The sequence below is a fragment of the Cygnus olor genome, chromosome 3, assembly GCF_009769625.2.
Source record: "Cygnus olor isolate bCygOlo1 chromosome 3, bCygOlo1.pri.v2, whole genome shotgun sequence".
In the NCBI taxonomy this organism is placed as follows: Eukaryota; Metazoa; Chordata; class Aves; order Anseriformes; family Anatidae; genus Cygnus; species Cygnus olor.
In genome coordinates, this window is record NC_049171.1 from 1,558,745 (window position 1) to 1,579,681 (window position 20,937).

Sequence of the window (20,937 nt, forward strand, 5' to 3'; positions counted from 1 at the left end):
CAGGCAGAGAAAATTAAGTAGAGTTTGAGCTCTTCCTAAACTACTCGAGGGGAGAGAGTTGCTGAGCTCAGGACCCCCACAGCAGCAGGTGCCTTTGGTCACAGGCCTTGAAGGGGCTGGACGCTCCTGCAGGGACAGTGACACCTTCATACCTGCAGCAGGGACTTCAGGAGCATGATCTGCGTCAGCCGGTTTCGGTTCTCCCTGCCAGGGAGAAAAGAAATAAACGGTAGAACTCGGGTGAAAACAAAACAACCCTCCCCCCACACCCCCAAAGAACAGAGAAGCCTCAAAGGGCAGGAGCAGTGTCCTGGGAGTCACCGCTGCACACAGCTGGGCTGCGAAAGTCCCCAGAAAAGGAGGGTTTACCAGCCAGTAAAAAGGCTGCCGAAGGAAGGGTGAACACGAAAGAATTCATCCCAGCTCAGGCACCAGAAACAAGCAGGCACAAAGCGAGCTCAGGATGACGAACCACTCCGCGCGTGCCTGTCCCACCAGCAGCTCCCGAGGGATGCCAGGCACCAGATCCGAACAGGTCCCTCGCTTTAAGCTGCTGAAGAGAGGCAAGATGAAGCCCAGCCCTTCCTGTCCATGGAGGTAGGTACCTTTGCTTCTCGCTCCCATCTCTCTTCTCGCAAAGCCACCGTGCACCACGCTTACACTTCGGGGATGTATAACTTTTTTTCTTTTTTAATGCAAAGAGAAGAAATCTTGAATTCTTTACTGTCTGAACTCAATCCTTCCTAGCCTTCTGCTGGAAGAAAGGGACACATGGAGCTCTGGAGGGATTTCCAGACTGTCCCATCACCAAAACCCACAGCCTACCCTGCCTACCGCCGCCCAGGGACTAGGCTACACCCCAAGTGGCAGCATTCCCCGAGGCCGAACCGCAGGCTGCAGCTCCTCTGCAAGCTGCCGGTCGGGTTCAATCAGACATCCATAGCAAGCACCATCCTTCGCATCTCGTGGGACTTAAAAATTCTCCTGGAGGAAGCTCATGAGCTGGTAAAGGAGCAGTGACAAACGGCCTGGCGTGGCCATGCCAGCACTGAGAAGTGGCTGGTGAATGGCAGCAAGGGGCCACGAGCCTGATCCTGCTGCTGCAAAGAGAGCTGCTGAACAGCCCGGGGAGCCCAGCACGTCTCTCACGACGTGAATCAGGATCGAACCGGGAATCACCCCCACGTGAGCGAGGAGCAGAGCACGTCTCCTGTCAGCCCAAGCCTCTCTCCCATCAGAAACAAGTGGGAACAGCCTGACCACACTTCGAGGATAAATATAGCATGAAAATCTGTTCGCTCTTTACCTCCACTTTTCAGCGCTGATACCCTCGCTCCAAATAGCTCTCGGACTCGGTTCCAGCACTCCTCAAGGGATTATGTTGTTTGGGTGTTTTCCTTTCCCCCTCTTCCCCTGCAGCCGGGTTTACACACCGCCTACCGCGCAGTGGCAATAAAAGCCTGGAGGCAGCTCGGAGGGGCCAAACACGGGGTGGGGAGGCAGCAGGGAGCAGCTGGTCCCACGAAGCCATAAGCTTCTCAAAAACATAAGCTTCTCAAAAGCCAGCGGCCGCCTTGCTGCCCTAAGCATCCCATCTGAAGTCACTCCCCTGAATTTTATTCTTTCTCCCCTGCTAATTTTGGACGGCACCCCCAGGACTAAGCTCCTTACCCGAATCTTTCAGGTACCCGAAGAAAAGCAGAGTTCAACTGCAGCATCACTGCCTGTAAATACCTTTCCCCCTTAATGCTCCAGTGTTTCTAAGGACCTCAAAACCTTGTAATCATGGCTGCAGCAGACAGCAAATCATTTTGAACAGGGATCTCATGTTCCTCAGCTTCCCTTGGTGAAAGATCCTGATGCTCAGACCTTCCAATAACGCACCCACATCCCGCCCTGTCCCCAAAGGTGGGAAGTTTCAGGAGCTCCCCAGCACTTCCAGCCCCACGTTCAAAGCCTTTTGCCTCCAGGCACGGGACAGAGCAAGGAGAGCAGGGCAGGGGAAAGGAGGAGGAGGGAGGAAGGCATCCGTTCTCACCCAGCTTTGCCAGCCTCGATGGACTGCTGCGAGGACGGCAGCGGCACCTTGTTCATGATGAAGACCATCACCTCGGACTGCTGGTACGTGGGCAGCGTGCTGGCGAAGGACCCTGCGGGGACAAGGGCACGCTGGCAACTTGTGAGGCACAGCCCACCACCCGCAGGGCCTGCCGCCCTGAAAGTACCAGGGCTGTGGGGTCTGCCATCCCACCCTGCTCCGATCCAGCCCTCAGCCAGGCTGGGATAGGAGAAGGCCTCCCCGGATCTGGTCCCTGCAGGCAGCTTTTCCTCCAGGATGATTCAAAACCCATCCAAACGCCTCCCGTGAGGAACAGCCCCAGGCTCAGGCAGGGCGAGGTTGAGAGAAGCCAAGCCCTGCCTCCAACCCCTCTTTTTTGGGTACATCCCCACCCTCACCAGCTCCCGCAGGCTCTACCTGCCCTCTCCTCCTCCTCTCCTTCCTTCCTCAGGGCCTCCTACCCGGGGAGAAGCTCAGCTTTGCGCACACACGGCAGCTCTGCCGGGGATCGCTGGGGTTGCGATGCCACCTGGCGATAACCCACCGCCACGCAAGGGATAAATCCCACTTCCCATCGCTGCTTGTAGGACGAGGGTGATTTTGTTTCACCCCGAGACGCAGAAGGCAGAAACCTCCCGCGCCGGGGGGCCCCCCGCCAGCACAGGGCCACGCGCTGCAGGACGCCCCACCTATGGTTTTAATGACGGCCTCCTGGAACATCCTCTCCTCGTGCTCCTTGATGATCTTGGTGCTGACGCCCGCGGCGCAGTCGTAGCTCCCCGTCAGCGCGTAGTCGATGCTGAGCCGCAGCTGCCTCAGCAGGGTGTTAAACACCTCCAGCACCGTGGGGCCTGCGAAAGCGACAGGGGAGAGATGGGGGAGCTGTGCCAGAAGAGAGCCGCGCTTCTTCCCAGGGAGCTGGAGCCTGTAGTTTCCCTAAGGATGGTGTGGTTCATGCCTCCTATTACCCCATAAACAGATTGAAAACCCTTTTGGCCAGACGCACAGCAAGTTTTAAACCCACCAGTCAAGACAGGAGAGAAGCAGACTTTTAGGGGCAACATCAGCTCGGTGTATTCAGAGTGAGCCCCGGCAAAAGAGCCCTGAAAATCCCTTTGCCCCCCCGCGTGGAGGCGAGGGCTGGCATCGCACTCAGCCATCTAAAGCCAGCCGTACGTGGGTGTCGTGCTCGGGTGCGCTGAAATGGCACCCAACGGATCCCCAGCTCCCCTCGATGCTCCGGACCGGATCCCCCAGCACCAGCTCACACCTGGGAGCACACCAAACCTCCGGCAGCTCTTCGCATCTCCCGCCGAAATATACGGGCAGCGGGATGGACGGAGAGGACGGATCCATGCACCCACCTACAGATCCGGAGGCTGCAATCACCGCTGCCTCCGAGAGGACCTCCACGATGCCCGCGCGCACGGTGGCCGCGCTCTTGCTGTTGGCATCCAGGTGCCCCAGAAGCTGCTGGATCACAAGGTGGGAGTGCTGCGGCTGGAAGGAGAGCGGGAACGTCAGCGCAGGTGCCACGTGCACGAGGCAATGACCCTCTTCTGGTGCCCATGCAGCCACCAAGGACAAATCCTGCCCAGCTGTGCTGAGTCCCTCGCTCTTTCCAACATAGCTCCAGATGCAGAACAAGAGGGCACCCAGAGGAAGGCTGTTTTACGAGAGCTTGGAGCAATCTGCACGGGAAAAATGATCTGAAGAGCTGTTGAGATCTAAGGAAATTGTGACGATTAATCCTGGGGATTTCAGGGAGAAGGGTCCCGCTGAGTTATTGTGACCCTACACCTCCAGTATGCATTAACAGGATTCTATAAAATCTAGCAGTGCTGTAAAGGATTTTAGGCAATTTGCAGGATTATCAACATGAAACGGAAGCGGGGGATGGCGACGTGCTTGTCAGAGCACTGGTTCTCCAAGCAGAGCTGTGGTTTGGCCGAGTCCAAAAGCAAAGCAAACTGCCAAGGGGGTGAAGTGGGGCAGCGGGTCCGGGTCAGCCCCAGCACCGTGGGGAGTCAGCAGCACTGTACCCATCACCACACAGGGACCTGTGCATGGAAGAAGAAAGGACGGGCCATTTTCCTTCACTTCGGGGGTTACCTACGTGGCATTTCCACGGCCAGGGCTCCCGGTGAAAAGGGGCAGAGTCTGGCAGGGTCTGTCCCTGTCTAAGGACTTTCCACCCCTCCTTTTCTGCAGGGACGGGGAGCTTGGGTTAATTTCCACAGCAGCGATCTGGAAAGGGGCAGCTTCCCACCAAAGCCAGGCCGCTTCCTTCGGAGCGTTTCACAGCCTGCTGCCAACCCGCCTGATTCAGCGGGGCTTTGCTTTCTGCTGAGAGGGAGGCGGGCGCTGCCGGGACTGAGATACGGGCTCCACGCACAGCGCCCTAAAACGCACCCAGGTGGCACAAAGCAAGGCTAAGGAGCATCAGACCTTTATCTGCGGGGCCCCCAGCCCACCCTGCCATGCAGCCCAGTGGCTGCACCGTCTGCAGCCTGTTTTGGGGCACATTCAGGGGCTGAGCCCATCGCAAGCGCTCGGTCTCGGCGCTGTCGGGATGCAGCAATGCGGCAGCTGCTCTGACTCAGCCCAGCCCCGGCTGCTCCCGGGCACGCACGCGCGTCCCCAGCCCGCGCCGCTGGCCACAGCAGCCCCCACCCCCCCCCAGCTCCCCACCTGGATCGAGTACATGATGATCCTGAAGCAGCGGGTGGCAAAGATCTTCGGCTCCCACAGCGAGTGGTTATCCAGGTGGCTGGGGAGAGATGGAAACGGAGGGGACGGTAACTGCAGGTCCCCCGAAGCACGCAGCGCTGCAAAGCAGCCCCAGGAGCCGGGGACAGCCAGGAGCAGCAGGGAGCAAGCGATGCGGGTGAGAGCAGGGACACAAACTGCTCTCCGAAGCGACTTTTCTCAGCAACAGGTATCTCTCCAGTGCCATCTTCCTCAACGCATCCAAAGAGGAGAGCTCAGCCTGCAACCCGGTCACCGTCTCCAGCACCGTGCCGGAGGAGCACGTGCCTTCACCCCAGCTCCAGCCCTCGTCGGCTGCTTCTCCGTGCCCTTGTGCCGAAAAGGAAGGACGCCCAACTTACATGAGGACGGGTTTGATGGCGTTCTTGATGTTGCCGTACGCCGCCCGGCCCAGCAGCTCCCGCAGGCACCTCTCCGCCAGCTCCGTGGGACTCTCCTTCTCCTTCTCAGTGGCTTGCAGCGGCGAGGGGGAGCGGCTGTGAAAGCAGAGGAGGGCGACGAGAGCGGATCTGAGCGTGCAGCAGCAGTGGGGGAGAAGAGGCACGGAGCCCAGATGGGAGGGGATGGAGCAAAACAGTCGTGGCGTCTGCCTCTAGCCCCTGCTGCCACGGGCTACCCCTCGCACAGCGGCAGCCACACGTCGCCCTGCCAGGAAGGTGGCGTAGCTCCACCACGGCACAGCCCAGGCATAAATTGCTGCTGGATTTGAGCCAGATCAGCAGGCAGCGCAGGTGCACGGATCGCAGGGCAGGGGGATGTGCTGGGATGGCCCCGTTCCCTGCAGGAACGGCCCCCGCGTCCCTGGGACTGGAAGGAGACTCACAGCGCTCAGCGCTGGCAGGGGGAAGGATGTTATCAGTGAGGACGCAGGGCACAGCGTCCCCCCAGGGGGGACACAACCTCCCAGAGGAAGAAGAACACAGCAGTCGGCGTGGCGCAGCACAAGTCACGCTGAACACGCACGCCCCGGAGGGGATCCCTCCCCTTTTCCACGCTGGGGCTGTGTGGCATCGCAGGAACACAGCAAACGCCTTTTTTCCACTTCAGTGCTTCAGTTTACAAGAAAAAGGGGGATTGCATCCGGCCAAAAGCCGTCTTCCCAGGACTGACACATCTCTCCTAACCTTCAAAAGGAAAATCCCAGGAGAAATTCGTGCCTGCTTCCCCACTCTGTGCTTCTCAGCTGAACAACTCCCCTCCAGACACCCAGCTGGTGGCAAGCAGGCAGCCAGCAGGGGGTTATGCCGGCAGAATGGAGGGACAGGGAGCAGAGCCCTGTTTCAGCTCCTCACATTCCTCTTGCCTGGCTTTAACCTAATTGCTTAGGTAGCATTTAAGCACAAATCCTCGCAGGGCTCAGCCCACTGAGCAGGCGGCTCAGAGCCTTCGCAAACAGAGCGTGTCCTAACTGCAGGGATGGTGCTGAGAGCTCTCCTCCAGAGGTAGCATGCTGCCCTGCAGTGGCTGAGACAGCGATAACCTTCCCGGCACCAGGTAACAGGCAGGGCTCCTGCCATCTGCATCATCCTTCAGCAAGGACACTCACAGGGTTTCCCCTCTGACCACCAGAGGCCTTTTTCACACGAGGTGCAGGCACAAAGCAGCCCACGACGTCCCCCCCCTGCAAAACCTGGCTGAAAGCAGCCCCGAAGCTGCCGGCAGAGCCCTCACCTCTCAGCCTCCTCCACGTGCTGCAAGTTGAAGAGCAGCGAGGGCACGATTTTGTCCATGTGCTGCGGGTCCCAGATGTTGGCTTGAAGTTCGTCGTTCACCGTCTTCCTCACCACCCCTTGCAGGCCTTTAATGCCAGACATCCGGATCCTGGGGAACAAATCGACATCAGAATATTATCTATCTATATACGTAGATGGAACTTTACATTTCTATACGTACATATATATACGTGGGTGAAATTGTGCAAGAAGTTGGAGAGAAGGCGCTGATTCTGCCCCACAGGAGGGGTTCACACTGACATTTCCCCAATTCTCAGCTGTGGGCCTGCTACACCCCAGGGATATCACTCTGCCCTCCATCCACAGAGACTGAGCTTCCCACAAGCCGACAGACCCAAGCAGGAAAGGCTCTGAAGCAGCCCAAATCGTTCTGGCAGCAGCAGCCGGCTCCCATCCACAGCCTTTCCTGGGAAGCCCCCGGGCGAGCTGCAGCCACGCGCTAACCGAGACGGAGAGGTGGCGCCAGCAGCCCGGCGGCCTCTCACGAGGGATGGTTTTGGCCCCGGTATGCAGGGAGGGTTTTTGTTGCTTCCTCTGTTCCCAGTAGCCACACCACACCCACAGGGATGCTGGATACCAGGAAACCTGGATGTGCTTTGGACACCTGTGTCTTTTCTGGGTCCAGAGCTCCTGACTCTGCTCTAATCAACGAAGTCATCAGTAAAAATCTCCCTACGCAGCTAAGTCTGAAACCAGCCCCTCAACACCCAATGCTAATGCCTAAAGAAGACAGCGTGTGCTGATCTGCGGAAATAAACGCGTTGAATAACCTGCTCTGAGGTCTCCCTATCTCATTTTGCAGACCCAATCAAGGCAACAATCTGCCCACGACACTACTCCTGAAGAAGGACCACCGAGCAGGAGCAGGGTCGCAGGAACGCCGAGCCCTCCTTTTTAATTACAGGAGAAGCAGAATTTCTTCCAGTCTCCGACACAGCGTCAGCAGGGCCCTAAAAGTCAACTGGAAATAATGAGCCTCTGGCATCACTTCCTGATTAAGGAAAAAAAGCTACCTGCAAGTCTGCAGCGGCGACAGGAGGCTGGAAGTCCCCAGAGAGCAGCAGCAGACCTCAAGGGTTCAGGGTTTCAAACCTCAGGGGCTCACCCCTCTGGAAGGCGACCGGTCCCTGGTACCGCAGCTCCAGGAACAGCACCAGCACAGCACCAGGCTGCGCAGAAATGCTGCCTGACACCCAGGCTCCGCTTAAAAATTGCCCCTGGCAGCAGCCACCTCCTCTGCACAGGCTCCCAGCACTAGCCACGGCGCTGTGCCATCAGCGCCTCGCGAGGAGGCACACGGCCATTTCAAGCGCTGGGTCTTTTTAAACCTGCCACCGCGAGCCCTGGCTCTGGCAGCAGTAAACAACATTAATCTGTCTGCTTTCGTCCTAATTAATCCCCTCAGGGTACGTTTCCCATCGCAGCAAAGCCCGTCGGTGCTCAGCGCTGTCTAGGGACACGGCCACCTTTAAAGGTGGAAAATGACAGCCCGCAGCTGCAGGAGGCACTTTCTGAACGTGCGTTCATTCTGCTAATACTGGGCTTCTTCCCAGCATCATCGCCTTTCGGAACCGGGACCAGGATCGTTTCCTTGCCGCCTTCTCTGAGCTCTGGCCCAGCCCCGGAGCAGAGGTGAGAAATGCTTGAGGAGGAAGCGCTGAGGCAGCTCAGGCGGGCAGCCTCCAGGTGCTACCTGCCCACGTTTTGCCCCAAAACGAGAAGTTTCAAGTGTGCTGTGCCCAAGGGCACACGTTTGTCCCTTGTCGTGTCACTGGCTGTGCTCGGAGCTGGCCCTGCTGTCAGGACAGAAAACGCAAACTGTCTTTTCTCACACGCGTAACGCTGCACACAACATCCCACACGGCACCAGAAGCCGGATACGTGCTGCGCTGCATTTTCTACGCTTCTGTTTCATCCTCCCATAGAGCCAGGAGGGCTTAATGTGGGGAAAATAAAGGAGGGGAGAGAAGAGCAGCCGATTTTAAGCCCGAGAGCGCCCAGCTCCGGGGAATCACAGCACCAAGCAATGGGCCCGTGCAGCCTGCATCCAACCTGCTCCCAAAATGAGGCGCTCCTCCAGGAGAGACAAAGGCTGGGGGCACAGGGAAGCCCCCCAGCGTGCCTGCAGAACCAGGGACACCGCTGCTGGCCCCGCTCGTGGCACTCACTTCGTCCGGATCTCCAGGTCGTCGTGGCTGGAGTGGCACATCTCGCTGAAGCGGGAGACAAAGAAGTCGTAGCTGCGGTGGTAGGACGGGGTGTCCTCCTCGATGTTGGCAAACTTCACGAACTGGGAGAGGAGAAACAGAGGCTCAGCACAGAGGACACAACAAAAAGCGCCTGAAAACACCCCTCCGGATCAGAGCAGACACGCACCAGGCTCCAGCAGCGCTACAAAGGACTCCGCTGTGGCAGCTTGCACGTGCTCAGGGCCACAAGCCAGCTGCACCCAGGACGTCCCCAAGCAGGAACGCGTCACTGCACAGCCCCACCGGGCTGCAGCAGCACTCGGGCCTGGCTCTGGGTGCTGTCGACCTCACCGCGAGCCCCAGCAGAGGGCACGTGGAAGTGCAGCAAGGCTCTGAGTTAAAGACTTCCAACGTGCACGCCGGTAACTGAGAGAGAGATTTGCCCCCAGCTTCTTTCCAGCCTCCCGGCCGGCACAAAAACCTTCTGACCGTTTCCCAAACACGGCCTCAGGGTGAAAACGGCCTGGGAAATGACAAGGAGGAAACAAGCTGCAAGTGGAACCACACCCCGGGTCTGCCCGCAGCACCCGGCAAGCCAAGGTCCTGGCCGTGGCTTCTTTCCAGCCCGGCCGCACCAGCGGGCGTGGAGCTTGCCAGGAAAGCCATCTGACCAACAGACCTGGGGTTTCAGCTTTCAAGGAGAAAAATTAGGGGGAAGAAGGGATTAACTGCATTTTCAAGCTTTCTTCTGACTTCATAAACTTCTTCAAAGGGTCAAGCAGAAAGAGGAGACCTCGGCCCATGCAGTCACGCCGACAGGAGTAAATAAAAAAGGGCAAAATAAGTAAAACATCTGTAGCACGAAGAGTGGCCACAAAATCCAAGGCGTCAGCTCCTGGCCTGAGCACGCACAGGACACGGACCCAGGCTGGATCCATCCACCAGCGCCCGGTGCTGGGAACAGATGAGGTTTGCCCTTGGCCTGCGCCACCAGGACCTCGTGCTTTATCCTCCCCCTCGGAGCAAGGGAATAAGCAGCTGGCAGAGAGCTGGGGGGATGAAATCTGCTGCTCCGTTTACACTCCCGTGCTGCGCTCACCTTAGCGGGCTGGGAAAGCTGAGGCCACCTGGATGGACACGCGAGGAAGGGAGAGGATGCTCCCTGTCCGGGCAACACCCCCGAACCACCCCAAATTGTGCCGAGAGAGCAACGCCGCCGCTGCATTCGAGCTCAGGAGCCGCTCACTAAAACCGCCCTCTGCCAGGCGAGGAAAGCAGCCAAGAGACGCAGAGGAGCCCTTGGGCAAGATCCAAGCCCTGACCCGCCCGCAGAGGCGGAGGACGGAGCCGCGCACGCCCACCGGCCCTCCGAGCGAGACGTCTCCTGCTACAGGCACGTGCTGGCGCCGTGGGAAGGCTCCCTCCTGCCAGACGGGGAGGCTGCAGCACGGGGTGCCGATGCTGGCTCAGCACCGCCGCTGACAGCGGCGCAGCTTTGCGGTGGTGCCGGGCGATCCCGCGTCACTCATGCGAGCTGGCCAGGGCGGCACGAAGGCTCGGGCTGAGGTTTCGGGACGGCCGCGATCAGCCTGGGAGGATCAGACTTACCTCCGGGGGGTTATCTGTCCCCCCAGCGCCTCCCAGGTGCCGCGTGGCGCCTCCTTCCTCACCCGACGGGCAGGCTCTCCTCTCTTCTCGCTCTCCGCGTTTGCCGGCATCCAGCCCCGCCACGAGGGCAGCGGGCGAACGGCCCCCGGTGCCCCTCCGCAGCTGGCAAAGCCAGCCTGCCCGTCCCAGCACTTGTCACCCAGGGCCAGGCACCGATCAGCACGCGCCCGCTGCGCCAGGCTCTTAATAACGTCAGCTGCAAAGGCCGGCTCCGTACCACCGAAGGAGCTGGCTCAGCCCTGCCAGGAACTGTTCCCAGAGCACGGGGACCGGCTCCGGCTGATAAACTCCCTCTTACTCACCAGAAAAATGCAGGGCTGTTACATAAGGAACCTCTGTACCAGGCAGAGAGCACAACGCGGTGGGGTTTTTTTTTGTTGTTGTTGTCGTTTTTTTTTTTAAGCTCGTGGCAGCTCCACGTGCAGCCGGAGGCGAGGGCAGGATGCGCAGCGAGGAGCAGGCACCGGGTTCCCCGGGGGAGCCGTCCCGAGCACCCCCGTGGGCAGGAAAAGTTGTGGGAAAAAAAAAGGAAGGAAAGGGCACGTCCTCGGCAGAGGGGGCTCAGGTTGGCCGTGAGCCGAGGACTGTGCACCTTCCAGCTGCGGCCTGCGGGCGCTGAGCACCTCGGGGCACCCAGCCCACGCGCAAGCTGCCCCTACGAGGGCAATTGTGGGGGGATGCCCACCCCGGTCCCACTGCCAACCTGTGCCCCGGGGCAAAAAGCACGGATGGAAAAGTCCCAGCGAGGGCTGGGCTGGCAGGGAGGGCACCAGACCTTCAGGGAAAGGACTTTGCGTGAGATCCGTTGCCGAAAACAAAGCTGGAAAGCTGGCTCTGGGGCTCCGTGACCCACCTCCCACCGCCAAAATTTAAACCGTTGCACCACAACGCTGCTCCTGCTGTGGTTTGAAGGGCTGTGGGGCTGGGCAGGGGTAACGCTGCCGCCTAGAAGTCCATCAGGCACAAACACATCAGAAGAGGCACACCGAGGAGGGGGAAGAGCCGTTTAAACGACAGATCCGTGACGGTTTGAGGAAAAATAAAGCCGGGGACGACGCCGAGCTGGAAATCAGACGGTTCCTACCCAAAGCAGGGACGCTGCCCGGCAGCCTCCGAACGAGGATGAGAAACCGAAGTGGATTTGAGCTGCCGCTCCGTACGTTCACCCCGGGGATTACACAAGGAGGGGTTGTGGCGATCGCAGGCCGCTGGCTATCTGCTGCTGCCGTGCCGGTCCTGGCAGCCCCTCTGCAGCTCGTGGCGAGGAGGGAGGAGGGAGGTGTGTGGAAGGAGAGATTTCACGGAGAGTGACTCACTGGGAGCAGGTTTCTATAAACAACCTCCTCCCGCCTTCGCCATCAGCTCCGTTATGTTATTGTGCAGGCTGCTTGAAGACAGCACCCACTAATTAAGCCCGAGCCTGAGGCGCATTCCTTGTTAGCAGATCCGGGGAGAAGTGGCTCGTTATCATTACTCACTTCTCCATGAGAGCCCGCAAGGTTCCTGTGCTGTTTGCCCTCCAAACGCCGCCACGCTCCGGGAAACCGGAGGAAGAGCCGCTAAATCATCACTCCGGATCTGGACCCCTCGTTACGGCATCCACCACCCACTGCTGCCCACGGTTAAACCACGGAAACACGGTGCCCCCTGCTCCGGGGTGCCTGTGTCGGGGCACCCTTGGGTGCAGAGGGACGAGGGTAATGCCTGGAGATCCTGCTCCCATCCCGAGGAGCTTCCCCCTGCAGCACACCTGGGGCTTGTGGTGGCATTGCCACAATAAAAACACCGCGGTAAGGTGCTGTCGGCAGCAGGCAGCCCGGTCCTGCCGAGCCATCGATGCTCCTGCTCCTCCCCGAGCTGAGGATGAATAAATAGGTTTGCCGACGGGCAGCTCCCAGCGCTCTCAGCTGGGAGCGATCAGCAGCCAGGGAGAAGGGGGTGTGAGAGGTCTCCGCTCCTCCGCCCGTCCCTCTCCCATCACGCAGCAGAGGAAGACAGATCAGGGCTGAGCTGTCCCTGAATTTCCCGGACACTCAAGACATTTGCCTCGTCCACCCTGCTGCCCAAAGGAGGTTCGGCTTCACCTAACCCCTCTTTTTTTTTTTTTTTTTTCTCTCTTTTTTAGGTACGCCCGGTACTCCCAGTAAAACCAGCAAGGAGCAAGCTGTCCCCCAGCAGGAAGGCAGCTCACAAGCATCCCCGCTGGCTGCCAGCCGGGATCAGCAGTTTGGACGTCACCTCGCTCGTTCACGCCGCTCATTTTACGGCTGCGACTGACACATCCCCGGCCTGGCTAAGCCATTTATTTGCTCTGATTAAGCCAGGCCTTTTACGAGCACGAAGAGCTCCCCAAATCCGCGGGGATCATCCTAAGTTGGGCTATTGTCTGAGACTGCTGACAGCCCCCGTGTCCTCAGGCTCCTTTCGGAGAAGCGGAATTCGAGAGCCGGGGGCGCAGCGGCAGAGATCGCAGGCAGCGAGCGGCGGGGACAGCACGCGGGCAGCGCTGCTGGGGGCTCAGAAACCTCACGCATCGCAGGACGCGCCGGGGGGGGGGGACATCCTAAACCCTCACCCACATCCACTCGCCCCTGTCCCAGCGGGGTTTTCTGCCCCAGCCCCGTGCAGGGACTCAGGGGCCGAGGAGAGGGGCAGCAGGGCGCCGCCGCCTCCCCCTGCGCTGCTACTCACCGAGTTGGTCCCCAGGATCTGCAGGTTGGGCTTCTCCGACTCCAGCAGCTTCGCCACCATCTTCAGGAAGCTCTCGACGAAGAGGTTGATGCTCTGGCAGTGACAGGCCATAAGGAGCTGGTCCAGGGCCTCCATGGCAATGCACACATACCTGGGAGCGGGCAGAGGTCGGGGTCAGCACGGGCGCAGCCCCACGGCCCTCCCCCTTCCTCCCTCCTCCCTCCCAAACCGCCCAGGTTGCTCCCCAGTAAAGCCAACCTACCGCCGACCTTCTGCCCCAGCTGACCCAACGGGGCAAAGTTTACATCCTAAATAACCTCCGGAGGTTGTTAGGCTGCTCCCAGCATCCCTCCTCCTAAGGAAGACTCGGCTGTCCCAGGACCAGGGCTGCAAGCAACACCGTGCAGCCCTCCCTGTATCCCCTCTGGGCTCCCCTTGCCTTCAGCCAGTCTTTGTGTCCTGCGGGGGAGTGCTGGGACAAAGCGGGCTCGGCATCGAGGGCAGCGGCCCCCGCAGATCCAGCCCTGGCCAGGGAGGAGGGACAGGATGAGGCCGCGCTGCTGGTGGACTCAGACTGACGTGCTCCGAAAAAAAATTCATATTTCGGCACAGCAAAGTATATTCACAGGACCACCGAAGTTCCTGGGGCGAGAAGCATCTCCTCCAGCAGGAGCTAGATCCGGGCTCTTTATTAAACCGTTCCTGCCACACTCCTGCCTCCAGAGGAAGCCGGAAAGCCCCGTGCCCAGCGCCGAATCTCAATCGCGGGCCCATTCCGGAGGTGGCGACCGATTACGCAGCGACTGCGGGACTTGTCGGGTGTCACTTCACGTCTTCGAGACGAATTGGACCGGCTGCTCGCGGCGGCTCTGGGGAAGCCTGCCGCTCGCAGGCTGGCCCCGCGGCACTCGCTGCATCTGGTTCAGGAACGCTGCAGCGGCCGGAGCTGCTTGTGCCAGAGCTGCTGATTGCCCCCTGTGCACGCGCAAAGCCCAGGGGAGAAGCAAACCGCGGCCTCCGACCGCTGCCAGCAGATATTTATTCCAGCTGAAGATGCCCAAAACGTGCATGCAAAAAATAATAATAATAAAAAAAAAAAAAGCAGTGACTGCACAGCTTCTTGCCTCTAACTCCTGCAGGACCTTTGATGTACCCGAACACCTGACATGGATCCAACACCAAGACACAGAGCGCAGCAAACTTTCCATCTCTTTACCACCTCCCCCTGACCCCTGTTTCTGCGCAGCTCTGGATCAAGCATCACAGCAGCTTGCATCGGGCCAGGATCTCCTGCCGCAGCCGAGGAAGCAAGAGGTGGCAGGCACAGACCTGTGCTCTTTACACCGAGCACGATTCATCCTTTAACCTCGATTTTGTGCTCCGGCTCCTCGCGTGGCCAGATCCGCCCGGGTGACACCCAGAAGCAGCTCGACGCAGCGAGCTCACATGGAGGCTGACAAGATCTACCCGTGCCAGCCCTGAGTGCACATTAAAGGGCAGCTGGGGAGGAAAACTGCCCTCTCACGGGAAGGAATAAGTCCTAAACTTCCAGGTTCCAGCTGATAAAACACAGCAAGACTGATCCTTTCTCCCGAGGCCCCAGGAACTGGTGAAACCTGGCTGCATGCTCGAGTGGAGCTTGTCCTTCAGACACCGCTACAGCTCGTCCAGATACCGTGAAAATCAGCAGCCGAGTATTCCTGGGTCTGCCAGGCCCCGACCCATCTGTCAAACTGGGTTAGAAACGGCCCAGAGGGAAAAAGGGCACGAAGAGGTGACCAACGAGCAGCAGGAAGCACCAAGCCCCTTTCTGGTAGGAAAGGAGGCTGAGAACAACGCCACGTGTCCGATATTACCGCGACAGCGTGACCTCTCTTTCGGGGACGTTTCAAATTAGGCTTCAAAACTTAGCCTGCACGCACAGGAGGACGGGGAGGGAACACATCCCCCCGCCAAGGCCTGCCGCTAGACGTCAAACCTCTCCGACAGCCTTTCTTCTCCCAGCATCACCAGCAGAGCCCCGTTAACAGCCGCCTAGCCGCGGAACAGCGGGCAGAGCTTTGGACGTCCTGTCCCTCCCGGTGACGGGTGAACGCGGACGAGGCTTTGAAGGTTTGCCAGCTTTCACACTTCGGAGGCAGGCTGCTGGCTTCTCTCCCCCCGGGGATGAAAGGCAGGCTGGAGCTCGCGCCACGAAGCTGAGCCGTGGCTTTGTTCAGCAGGCAGCGAGGATCAATCCAGGAGCTGTTTCAAAGGGAAGGAGCCCCCCCGAGCTCCCCCGGTGCTTCTAATCAGGGCACTCAGCTGTTTCCAGGCGGGTGCTGCCTCTCCCTGCAGTAAACATGGCAAAGCCTTGCGGGGTGGAGAGAACGGGGCCCAGGCAGGACCACGCAGGACCAAGCCGGACAGAGCACAGCAATCCCCAGGCAGCCCAACGCATCCCCAGCACGTGCTCTCCTGAGAAGCATCAGCACGCTGCCCCTCACCCTTGGTCCCACTCGTGCCACGTCAGCGTGGCTCAGCGGAGACGTGGACGGGGTGCGGCACACCCAAAACGGTCCTGACTAAGCCCCAGCAAGGGCAGCCCCACCACGGACGTGCTTGTCCACAGCCAGACTTCCAGCTGGCTCTGCAAACATCACCGTGGGCTTTTAGAGGCCAGGAGGGTGCCGCAGGCTCCTCGCGATGTCCCAGAGGGACGATGGCAGCCCTGCGGCTGGGGACACGTGCTGTACACACGCAGAGCCCTCAAGCAGGGGCATCACAACCCCAGGGGAATGCTGCGTGGCTCCCAGCTTGCCTGGCCCCTTGCAACTTCGCGAAGAGTTTGCGCATCCCTGCGGGCTCCCACATCTCACTTCCGGAGGCAGGACATGCTGCAGTCCCTCCGCAGCATGCTAAAAGCTTCGGGACACCCCAGAACGCGGATGAGCTGGGTACCCCACACATCCCCCGTACCCAAGACCCCGCTCCTATCTTCTGGCCCGCCTTTATGTCGATAACAGAGGGGCACCGAAACAGCCTCCCAGCCCTCACCCGTATCGGTGCCGGCTCACGTCGCGGATGAGCCGCTCGGAGAGGTAGGCACCGATGCGATCCAGCTTCTCCGGGGCCGACAGGGCATAAAACGTCAGCTTCTCCATGTTGGTCTTCACCAGCCCATCCTGAAAGAGAGCAAGGCAGGGCGTCAGGGCCTCCCAGCCAGAGCCAGCGAACATCAGGAGTCGCAGCAAACCCCGGCGGCGACGGCAGGTGCCCAGAGCACCCCTGCCACCTCCTAGCACTTTCCCCACTCCTCGGACACTGGGGAACACAAATGAGGGCTGCATTTGGCCCCAGTTTAGTGCCCTCTGACGTGCCACAGCTGAGGGTGACCCTGGTGGAAACGTCCGCCGAGCACCCCACGCCGTGAACACAACACGAACCATTTTGGCAGCACCTCGGTCCCCGTCCACCTGCCCCAGCACCTCTGGGAATAGGAAGCCTGTCCTGCAGTGAGGCTGGAGGAGCTGCTTCCGGATTTCTGCTCACAAACCGGATTTGAAGTAAAAGCACTCCTCCCCACGCGGTTTTATGAAGGCAGAGCACCCCCCGCCTCCCGGGAGCTGTTTTGGGCAGGTCACGTCGCAGCCCCGCAGCCCCGCGGAGCACGGATGCACGAAGCAGCGCCTCGTTTACCTCTGGGTCCTCGGGGAAGATGTTGTCCACCAGTCTTTTGTAGCGGGGACGCAGGGCGCCGCAGCAGCCGCACACGCCTGGAAGAGAGGAGACGGAGCTGGCGAGCAGGGACAAAATCCTCAGCTCCTGGGCAAAGCCCTGCGTGGAGATGCCCTCGGTGGAAAAACATCCCCGGATTCAGCGGCACCGACTTGCAGCGCAGGGCACCAGCCTGCTGACAACCCAGCTTTTTGCAGCCAAAAGAAAAAAAAAACAAAACCGGGAAGAAAACCGCAGCTGAGAGGCAGGGAATTGGCTGTTGACCAGCGCCATTTGACGTGGGACCGCAGGGCTGCTTCTCTCACCCAAGCAAGCAGCGCCCCGAGGTACAAAGCTCCCTTGAATTTGGGTCTCTGCACCTCAGGAGATCTTCTGCGGGTCCTCAGACCAAGAGGGAAAAGGAAGAGAGAACATCTCGTTGCAAACTGTGAAAGGAAAGTGCGTTTTCCTGTTCGCAGCCCCCCAAGCTGAGCTGCTGAGCACCACCAAGCGCCCCTGACTCTCCCCCTACCTCCGGGCTGCGGGACGGCACGGGACAGCAGTCCCTCTACCCCACAAGGACACCAAGCCACCCGTGTGTCTCACGGTGCCACCCCACAACCCACGGCGCCGCGCTCAGCGGTGACAGCGCCGGGTAAAACCACCCAGAACCGGGGGCAGGAGCCGGAGGCTACCGCACGCAGCCCCTCTTTTTGGGGTGCCTCAGCCGTCACAGCAGCTCGACTCCCCATGCGCGAGCCATGCCCTACGCAGCCTCTCCAAGGGCCAAAACGCCCTGCGCGGGGCGTTAATTAACCTCTCCTTGATTGGGAGCAAAGCCCCAGCCACCAAACGTCCCAAACTGGTTGCCCTTCCCTGCTCCGTTTTTGGGGAGCCGCTAGGGGGGAAGGGATTCCCCGTAGCCTGGGTGTTTCTCCCTCCGCCACACCACGTTTCTCAGGGCCATGGCACATCCCCAACAGCAGCCGGAGCGCTCCCATCTTCAGTCCTGTGGGACAGCCGTGCCTCCGTCGCGCTCCCACCCGTGCCGAGCACGGGGCCGGCTGCAGCACAAGCATCCGGCACCCCGAGCACCTCCGCCCCGCCAACATCCCCTGCACAAAGCCACGCCAGCGCTGGCCGCCGAGAAATACCTGCGGAGTTTGTTCATTTAACACAAAACAAAACAAAAAAAACCAAACCAACCCCCGAAGATCGGCGGACGCGCTGCCCTTCGCACCCCCGGGTCCCCCCCGGCTCCAGCCCCGCCGCCGCACGAAGCGTGTTTTCCTGGCCCTGGCATCACCGGGATGCTGCCCGCCGTGGAGCAGGATGCTGCCAGCCACCCCAAAGCCCCGGCGAGGCGTGAGCAACGCGGGGCTGCTTTTTGGCTAAGGGGACAAAGCTGTGCCGGGGGGGGGGGGCGGGAGCCGGCGACTGCCCCCGCTGGAAGGCGGCACCGCGCCGTGCTCGCTCCTGCCCGAGCCCTTCGCTTCCGGGGTCCCGTTTGGGGTGCCCAGGACCAGCACTTCCAGGAAGCGGGGCGGCACGGAGCTCCTTCCTTCTCGTGCTCTCCCTCTCCCTGCAAAGCCCTCCGCTGTCCTGGTTCGCTCCCGGGTCGCCGCACCCGCTGCGCTCCCTCCTCTCAGCTGCCTCGCATCGATTTTTCTTTTCCTCCCCGAAGTACCTTTAGGCTGGCCTCTTAATAAATTCCCGTTTGCCTTTCGCACAAACGAGCACCCGATGACCTGAATCCTCTTAAATGCCTTCCCTTCGCCCGGGACAGCGGAGGCAGCGGCACGACTTACCCCACCCGGCCGGGTCCCAGCGACCCCATAAACCCGGGGCCCGCCAGCTCACCCTACAAAATAGCCGGAGGGCTTCCCCGGAAGCGATCCCATTAAATCCCGCAGCCCCGCGGGCAGTTATCCCCCACTCCAGCAGCGGGACTTCGGAGCATTTCTCAGGATTAACCCCGGGGAGAGCAGCCACGTTCCCAAGCTGCCACCCTCGCCCTGATGAACGAAGCCAGGAGCAGACCCAGCAGGGATCCATCGATAATAATTACTTAATTAAAGCCAGTGCCTTCCCTCTCACCCGGCGTGACCCCTTCTTCTCCAAGAACGAGGTTTTCGAGGCCTCACCTGCGGGCAGAGCAGCAGCAGGACAGAGACGAAGCCCCAGGGCGCCCGCTGGGGGGGGGGGGGGGGGACCAGGCACCGCCACCCCCCCAAGGGAGCACTTGGAGCTCTTTTTGGATGGGGAAGGCCAGCACCCTGCTGCCCGCACCCAAAACCATGCCGGGACACCCGTGGGCAGGATCCCACACGGCCCAGCTCCAGCCAGAGGGAGGACAAAGCCTCGTTCGGGGCAGCAGCTCCGGGCACGACTCTCTGATGCCTCGTACGAGGGCCGAGCTCACTGCAGCTGGGCGCTCTCCCCCTGCCTGTTTGCATCAAACCAGGAGGAACCTTCCCGTCCCGAACCCCTGCCTTCTCTCAGTTTTGGCCCAGCCCGGACGGACAAACGTATGCACAGACAGGGAGACCGCAGATCTTGAGGAAACCGGAACAAAAATAGCACGGAGCTTGAAGGAAACAGAAGGTTTTTCCTCGCTTTATTTCCCCTCCCCTAAGGGCTCTCCAGAGAGAAGAAAATAAATTAAATAAATAAATAAATAAATAAATAAATTCTGGTCCCAATATCAGCCGTTTGGGCCGCACGGAATGTCCCCAAACGCTCCAAATCTTAGTGCCGGGGCTGGCAACAACCCCCGCGGCCAGGCTGGTGCCGCCAGCAGCCCAGAAGAGCGGCTCCCCTCTCCCAAACCCAAGCCAGCACCCCAAAGAAAAGCAATCTGGGGGGGGGGGGGGGGGACACGACACGGACACACTGTACCTGCTCCGGCCACGTGCAGCATCTCCCAGGAGCAGGCAGGGCCGGCGGCGCAGAGCTGCAGCGCGGGGCTCAGCACCCAGCTGCTCAAAGCCATCGCGGCCGGGGCGAAGGCGGGGGGCTCGGGGCGCCGCTCTCGGCCTCGCAGCGCCGCGAGTGGGGCCGGCCCGGCGGCGGCAGCAGCAGCAGCATCGCTGCGGGGCGATGCTCAGCCGAGCGGGAGCAGGCGTTGAAATAAATAAGGGAGCTTTCAGCGCGGCTGCTGAGTCACCGAGGCGGCTCCGATGGCAGCTGGGAACGCGGCGCTGGCTTCGCTCCGCCGGCGGGTGCGCGGGGGTGGTTGGGGAGCCGGGCGTTTCGGGGAGCATCCCTGGGGGAGGGGGGGGGGGGGGTGGAGGGGGACAGGGTGCAGGGGTCGGTCCGGCAAGGCCGCCGAGGGTCCAAAGCTCTCATTCAAGGCTGCCCCTCGTTAGCGTCGCTGGCAGATGAGCAGCGTGAGCAGCGCTAACAAGGCGGAGGCTCGGCGGGTCGCAGCCGGCCCCAAAAGAGCAGCCGGGGATGAGGGAGGCGCGGGGACGGACCCGCGCGGTGCTGCGCGCTCTCCTCCTGCCGGCAGCCTGCAGCCGCGAGAGCCACGGGCGGGGATTTTCTTAAAGAACGGGTAAACTGAGGCACGGAGAAACACGACGTGACCCCCTTCCCCCCCCCCTGCGGAGGGAATAAGGTGGGGAACCCACAAACTCGGGGCTCCCGCAGGCACCCCGACGACGTGCGCGATGTCACGGGTGTCACCTCCGCCTCGCGCCCCCTCCCCCCCCCCCCCCCGGGGGTCACTTTTCGGGCTCCTCCTCGCCGCTCTCAGGTCACATCTGTGCTCTCGCCGGGGGGCGAAGCGAGCCAAAAGGGCCCTTTGCTTTGGGAGCTCCAGGAAAAGTCGATCTGATCGGGGATAATTACGGCGTTTCCGTCGCAGAGATTGCGGCTCTCCAGCACGACCCCCACTTCGCTGCTCCAACGCCCCGGGGCTCTCAGACAAACCCACGGCACGCATTTCCAGGAGGGGGGGGGGCGCTGGTACCAGCTGTAACGGGGGCTTTTGGGATGGCAGAGCAGCCAGAGGAGAGCGGGACACAGCCCACAGCCCGTAACGGCCGCGCACTCTCCCACCACGCGCTGACCTTGACCCTTTCCCCATGAACCCCCTCCCCTCTCCGCATTTTAGCGGCACGCCGGCGAT

The 20,937-nt window shown here is 60.7% G+C and overlaps 1 protein-coding gene across 7 annotated transcripts in view; it reads right to left on the reverse strand.

Moving 5' to 3' along the window:
• Nucleotides 1-20,937, reverse strand: part of EFR3B (EFR3 homolog B) — a 39,936-nt gene that overhangs the window by 8,339 nt on the left and 10,660 nt on the right. For 5 of the 7 annotated variants that reach the window (XM_040552295.1, XM_040552296.1, XM_040552298.1 and 2 more), the window contains 11 exons: nucleotides 16,788-16,864; nucleotides 16,146-16,273; nucleotides 13,110-13,260; nucleotides 8,730-8,851; nucleotides 6,500-6,649; nucleotides 5,170-5,304; nucleotides 4,751-4,829; nucleotides 3,424-3,559; nucleotides 2,749-2,910; nucleotides 2,039-2,150; nucleotides 153-204 (listed from right to left, as the gene is read on the reverse strand). In XM_040552295.1, the coding sequence (XP_040408229.1) occupies nucleotides 153-204; nucleotides 2,039-2,150; nucleotides 2,749-2,910; nucleotides 3,424-3,559; nucleotides 4,751-4,829; nucleotides 5,170-5,304; nucleotides 6,500-6,649; nucleotides 8,730-8,851; nucleotides 13,110-13,260; nucleotides 16,146-16,273; nucleotides 16,788-16,864 (1,304 nt within the window). Of the gene's footprint in view, nucleotides 1-152; nucleotides 205-2,038; nucleotides 2,151-2,748; nucleotides 2,911-3,423; nucleotides 3,560-4,750; nucleotides 4,830-5,169; nucleotides 5,305-6,499; nucleotides 6,650-8,729; nucleotides 8,852-13,109; nucleotides 13,261-16,145; nucleotides 16,274-16,787; nucleotides 16,865-19,703; nucleotides 20,483-20,937 lie in introns of those variants that run through there. The other 2 variants (XM_040552294.1, XM_040552293.1) reach the window with 2 other exon arrangements.